Genomic DNA, 6941 nt, shown 5'->3' with positions numbered 1-6941 from the left:
CAAATCCTTTGGCAGATGTAGGATTAATTATGGAGGTCAAATTTTAAATAATCATATAGTTATTATAATTAATAAAAAATTATAAAGTATGGTTTTATTAAATAATATTAATAGTCATGATTTATTATTTTTGTATAAATAACTGATAACACATTTTCAACAATATTATTATGTTAACAAACGTACTAACAGAAATATCATTACAGTTGGGGTGCTTAAAAATATGAAAGAATTTCAGAAACCAAATTCGGTAGGTTCATTTCAAAAGTAAATAAATTATCAAAAGATTTATTGTATTATGATAAAAAAAATTAAAAAAAAAAAAAAACACAAAGCAAATGTGATTCCACAAAATAATTTACCCTATTGGAGCTTAAGGTGCTTATTGGCTTTGTTTTTGCCAAGAAGCAGATGTAGCGATTCTCAATTATGACTTGAGATGGAAAACTTGGCAGAGCAGCTTATATGACCTTTTTACTAAAGCCTGCTCAAACTTCTTTGAAGCAGCTTCATTCACTTCTAAGCTATTCTGAAGAAAATACCTTATCCACCATGTCGAGCTCCGAAATTTTGCCTTCAAAACAGTAACTTAAAGTCATTCTTCTGAAACATACCTTGTGTGTATAAAACAAAGATTGATGAGTAAAAGCTATGCCAATATAGAAATCTAGATCTTGATACTGAATTGCAAATTGCAAATTGCAAATCCAGTATCATGCTTGTCATTAGGTTTTTCACTTGAGCAGCATCTTGCTGCAAAGAGAACATAAGATAATGGCATCAGAAATCATCGAATTACACGAAACAACTGTGATGAGGCATTAGCACCTCATCTAAGACCCAAGGGTAAACCGATCTTGATAGCATATACTATGTTCTAAGATGTCGCCTCATGTCAAGCCGCTTGTAATCGGTTAAATTGCCATTATGGCATGTAAATCTCATGAAATATAAATAAAAAAAATGAAGAAAAGTGACTCCAGAATAAATTTAAAGGTATGACAAATAATGGCTACTCACTGAGCGGCCGAACTTAGATAATTCAGCAACCTTTGCTTTATTCTGACCTGGATAGCCTACAAGAGGAAACAAAAATCAGCTATCAAAAGCCAAAAGATCAACTATTTCTCTGTGATTTTAGATTTTGACAAACAGATGCAAATTCAAGGAAAAGAGATATATTTAGATATTCCTACATAAAAAATTGCAAGCACTATGACTGTAAGAGAAAAAGGACCAGTAGCTTCTATTTATCTTTCTTTATAGGGTAATTTACAGTACAGTCCCTGAGGTTTACCAAAACCCACAACTTAGTCCCTGCTTTTTTAAAAGTAAACAATTTAATCCTGAGTTTTTATTTTATCAACAAAATAGTCCTATTAAATTTACCGTAATCAATCATAAATAGATAAAGTCAACTCAAATTAAAGGGACTAAATTGTTTCAAATATTAAAACTATAAGGATTAAATTGTTATAAATTATTAAAACCAAAGGAACTAAATTGTTATAAGAAATGAAATTCAAAGGACTAAATTGTTATAATCTAATAGTAAATTTTTTTAGGAACTAAATTATTTCTCATTAAAATGGCAAGGACTAAGCTGTAGATTTTCTTAAACCTTAGGGGCAATATTATAAATTACTCTTCTTTGTATAATCTGACTGATGACAAGTTAATAAAGCAGCATAAATTGATTCTACACCCTCTGTGTCTAAACATGATGATGAAACTAATTTCGGACAGCAGCTAAAATATTCAAGATCAGATCCATTTTCTTAATGATTTCTTGCTCGTGAAGGAACACATGGACAAAAGACTGACAACATAAACATCATGGGATATTACCAGAAAATATAACAACACCACCAGAAGACACCCTTGCCAATTCAGGAAGAGTTTTGTTGAGATATCTTGGAGTCAAGTAATCCAATGCATCTGAAATTATAACAAGAGAAAATGAATTTGGCCGGTAAGGCAGGGGAAACTTGATATCCGCAGCACGCACAAAGCCTCTGCGCACAAAACTCTTGCACTTGGCATCCACATCATCCAAGTCATATGGTTCCACACCCCAGGCTTCTGTTTCTTCTTGTTTCAACAATTTCAGTACTACAGAACAAGTGTCAGGACCTACGTGCAATACTTTATGCATGCCATTACCATAAGTTTTCTTCAGAATAGGTATTGCTCTTTGAACTTCTACTGTGCATGAGCCAGTGCCTGCAATTGCAGACAAATATTCAGATTGTTGAATTCTTTATAATATCATAGCTATAATATTAGGTGAAAAGAACATAAAAATGCTTCCCATTACCATTGACAGAGCTATAATGTACATTTTTGTTCACTCCTAATCTTCAAATAAATTATTAACATTGAAGATAAATTTGCAAATCCAGGTAGTAGCAGTGTAGCAATATATTTATTGTGTTTCTACCATAAGCCTGCCAGTTCAATTAGTTGCATCATGCAAGACAAGGATGCTAAAACCGTATGCACACAATTCTACAATAATAAATCAAAAACAGGGTGCTAGCCCTTTGTTACCATAGCTACATCCTTTGGGACTTGATAAGTTTAGATTTATACAACATGAACCAAACTGAGTACAAAAAACATTCATGTAACAACAGCCCAATGATTCCTATAAGAATTGCAGATTCAAGAAAAAATAATGTCAGTAAAGTCGCATTTTAACTATTAGATCTGAATTTTTTTAGTATCTGATTATTTGCATTACAAGGGCTAATATCCAAATAAAAGAATGCCTTGACAAAAATGAAACCCTCTATTCAATGGATAGAGCTTAGCTGAGCTTTCCACGAACTAAATTTCCCAGAAAAAGTTTTGTTCACACTTTACAGTAAATGGAAGCAAATGAAATAATTCCTGAGAGAACAAGATCAAAAGTATCAACAAATAGCTAAAGAGAAACCCACCACAAAAATCCCAAATCTCAAAACAACAGAGCTTTTTTTTTTATGCTCCATGTATAAAAGAGATTATATTCTGTTGAAATAGAAGTACAACTCAATCCCGATCTAGTTTGGGTGGAATGCATGGTTCCTTCTCTCTGATTTATTTGGTTCAGCACTACATTTCCCATAAGGCTTTAGGGCTCAAAGAACAACTATGTCAGAAAATATTCATATATGTATTCAATTACACCGTGCTGTGTATCAAAGATTAATACCATAGAAAGGAAGACTAAAACATAAGGATGTTGGAGTTTACCTTCCAGTTTGCTGAAAGCTTCTTTTCTACTAATACGTCTACCTGTCAGAAAAACCTTAAAATATTCAGTACAGAAGGTATCATAAAATGTAAACCCGATAACCTAAACTAGACAGTTGCCTGTATTGAATATATTTTCAACTCAATTTATTTATTTTGTTTTGTTTCATTCCCTAAAGCAGAGAAGAGATTCAAAGTCATTTCAATGCCAAGAAAAAGAGACGGCACTAGTAGGAAACTTGAACTAAATACAATAGCCTGACATGTATTCGCGAACAGAGGGGATCATGAATTCATCTATCAGAAAGATTAAATTTGCAGGAAAGATGCAAACCTGAGCCACTGTAACAATATACGATCAGAAGAATTGCACCCTGAAATTAAATAACAAAGCAACTTTAATCAGTAGTTTTCCACACTTCATCTACAATCAACAACAGACTCCCAGCAAGCAATGAAAAGAGAATTTAAAGTGCATCTCACATCTGCTTCTCTAATAAAGGAATAAAACTTCCTGGTACACAATTCTACATTTTGAAAATACAAAAGCTGAGTATCAATAGAAATTACCACAACCACAAGACCAATAGAGAGTAAAGGCGACGAACGTGATTTCGACTGTACAGATCCACCAGAAGGGAGGCTTCCACCGTCAGATAAGCGTCTTGTGGGATTTCCTGGCCTCCTTGACATTGCTATCTATTCCTTCAACGCCAAGAAAAAACTAGAGTCAGTGTTCTGAAAACGCTTCTTTCAATCAACACAGCAAGATTTTTTTTTTTTTTTCCCACATCTTTTCAATTCATTTGCGTATGTAAAAGCTAAATACCAAAAAGCAAACAATTTTTTTCAATCCAAACTTCATTGCCCATTTCTCATTTCAAATAATATAATCAAACCCAATTGATTATATGTGTGGTAATTCAATTCTAAACACAACCCAGATTTGGAAATTAAGGAAAGTGATTTGGGTAAACTCTAATTGCAAGTTCGTTCATGAAAAGCTGCATAGGTAACGAAATTACAGAAAATGAAACAGAAGAGTGAAGACTAGAGAAAAGCAAATGAAGAGCTTACCCCGAGATCAAGAATTGACAAAAACAGTTGGGTTTTTGAGATCTTTTAAAACATTACGCAGATCTATTTACGGTATTTTATTTTCAGCTGACGGTTTCTTTACTTATTTCTTTATGGATTATATGTAGAAAAAATCAAGATTTAGAAGAAATTCATTAGTCAGTCGTATGTAAACGAAACCAAGTCGAAATTGAGGAGTCTAAATTTAATTTGATAAAATTTTTTAAATTCTAATCAGAATTTAAACTTTTCTCCTTTTCCAATTTAATTTATTTACATCATTAAACAAATATATATAAATTCGTTTATAAATTTATAAAAATTTAATTTTTAAATTTTAATAATTTAAATATCTCTAAAAAATTTGGAGAAACTTCTCATATATATTAATTTTGACATTTAATGAAATTATTTACAAGCGTAATCATAAATTTAAAAAATAAATCGAATTCATAAATTTTAAAGAATCAAATATTATAGAATTTAATCTTAATTTGTTTACTAAATAAGTTTAAAAATTAAGTTTAAACTTAACTCGTTTATAAATTAAGTCCAATTTGATCAAGTTTTTATCCAATCAAATCTGGAGTATTAATAATTTAATTTATTTACACCCCTATTATTTTTAAAAATATATAAAAACATATCTAATGTTCAAAAAATATATGATTAGTCTTTTTGTTAATTTTAATTATTAATTATTTTACTATTTAATTTTTATAATTTTAAAAAACTCATTAGTTGATGTGTTGGGTTTCTAAAAAAGGTACTAATAAATCTAATAAATACTAATTAGTTTTTTCATATCAGAAATATTTTAAAATTTTTTATAAATACTTAATAATTAAAATTAACGGAGAGATTAATTAATAAAATTTTTAAAACATTAAAAATATTTTGATGTATTTTTTTAAAAAATAACTAATTGATATTGTAACAAGATAAAGAAAAATTAGGTAATTTATGTGTATTTTAGTGTGTTTATATACAGATTATAAGGTTTTGTTAAGATAACTCATAATAATCATCTATCCATCAATTAGCCTATGAATATGTAATCTCCTTTAATTATGTATAGATATGTTCACACTCTAACACTCTCTTTAAGTTGGAGTATAAATGTTTGTCATGTTCAATTTGTTAGAAAGATATTCTATTTGAGACCCATTTAAAGTTTTGGTGAGTAGATCACCCAATTGCTCTTCTGTCTTCACATAACCGGTGGAGATTAAACTTTCTTAAATCTTCTCACAGATAAAATGACAATTAATTTCAATATGCTTAGTCTGTTCTTAGTATACTGGATTTGAAGTAATATGAAGAGCAACTTCATTGTCAAACCACAGTTTCGCGAGTGTCGCAACATTTATACCAACTTCTTTCAGCAGATGATTTATCCATAAAATTTCACATGTAGATTGAGTCATGGCCATGTATTCTGACTTGGCACTAGATCTGGATACCACACTTTACTTCTTATTTTTCCAAGACACTAGGTTTCCTCCAATAAACACACAGTAGCCTGTAGTCGACCTTCTATCACTTTTGGATCCCGCCCAATCAACATTAGAAAAATACTCAAATGCAGTATGTCCATGATCACTATAGAGTATAACAAGTCCAAGAATCCTTTTTAGATAACATAAAATTTGTTATAGAGCGGCCCAATATTTCACCGTAGGTGCAGACATGAATTGACTTACAGCACTTACTGCAAGAGTAATATCTGGCAGAGTCATCACCATAAGATAGTTCAATTTTCCAACTAACCTCTTGTACCTTTTTGAATCATCATAAGGGTCTTCATCATCCTTTGTGAGTCATATATTAGGAATCATTGGTGTGCTACATGGTTTAGCTCTCATCTTCCCAATTTCTTCAAGTAAGTCAAGAATACCTTTGAGATAGAAAAATTTCATTTTACTCCTCAAAACTTTGACTCTCCAAAAATATTTAAGCCCACCCAAGTCTTTGGTATGAAAACTCGCACACAAATAATTTTGAGAGAAGAGATCCCTGCGTTATCATTCCCTGTAATGACAATGTTACCAAAATACACAACAAGGAGAATAATACCAATATCTAAATTTTTATAGAAGATTGAGTGGTCACACTTGCTTTTTTCAACCCAAATTCTTGAAAAACTTCACTAAACTTGCCAAACCATACACGGAGACTCTATTTCACAACATACAAAGATTTCTTCAAATGACAGACTTTTCCATACTCCCCCTGAGCAACAAACTCTGGTGGTTGCTCCATATACACCTCCTCTTGGAGGTCACTATGTAAAAAAGACATTCTTGAAATCTAATTGGTGTAAAGGCCAATGCTGAGAAGCAGCTACGTGATAAACAAATGAATCGAGGTTATTTTTGCTACAGGATAAAAAGTGTCAGAATAGTAAATGGCATAGGTTTGTGCATAACCTTTAGCGACAAGAAGGGCCTTAAGCGTCGTTACGGAACTATCTAGATTGATTTTGATGGCAAAACCCCATTTACAACCCACAGCCTTCTTGCTAGAGGGTAAATCAACTAGTTTCCAAGTATGATTTTCATCTAGAGCCTTGATCTCCTCAAACATTATATTATGCCATCCAGAATAGGCCAAGGCCTCTTTAACTA

The 6941-nt window shown here is 31.4% G+C and overlaps 1 protein-coding gene across 4 annotated transcripts; it reads right to left on the bottom strand.

Moving 5' to 3' along the window:
• Nucleotides 1-228: 228 nt before the first annotated feature.
• Nucleotides 229-4503, bottom strand: LOC110618654 (probable pectin methylesterase CGR2). 4 transcript variants are annotated; one of them, XM_021761842.2, is made up of 7 exons: nucleotides 4315-4491; nucleotides 3808-3942; nucleotides 3572-3611; nucleotides 3238-3279; nucleotides 1849-2223; nucleotides 1021-1076; nucleotides 229-574 (listed from the first exon to the last, which is right to left on the bottom strand). In XM_021761842.2, the coding sequence occupies exons 2-7, from the start codon at nucleotides 3928-3930 to the stop codon at nucleotides 428-430; spliced, it is 783 nt and encodes a 260-aa protein (XP_021617534.1). In that variant the 5' UTR covers nucleotides 3931-3942; nucleotides 4315-4491; the 3' UTR covers nucleotides 229-427. The 4 variants fall into 4 exon arrangements, with proteins under 4 accessions (XP_021617534.1, XP_021617533.1, XP_021617531.1 ...); XM_021761841.2 differs by having other exon boundaries at nucleotides 431-753; nucleotides 3808-3936; nucleotides 4315-4503; XM_021761839.2 differs by having other exon boundaries at nucleotides 431-753; nucleotides 3808-3941; nucleotides 4315-4502.
• Between the last annotated feature and the right edge of the window lie 2438 nt (nucleotides 4504-6941).

Source organism: Manihot esculenta, chromosome 7 (genome assembly GCF_001659605.2).
Source record: "Manihot esculenta cultivar AM560-2 chromosome 7, M.esculenta_v8, whole genome shotgun sequence".
Classification (NCBI taxonomy): domain Eukaryota; kingdom Viridiplantae; phylum Streptophyta; class Magnoliopsida; order Malpighiales; family Euphorbiaceae; genus Manihot; species Manihot esculenta.
The sequence above is the reverse complement of the archived record's forward strand: the minus strand, read 5'-3'. Positions and strand labels throughout refer to the sequence as shown.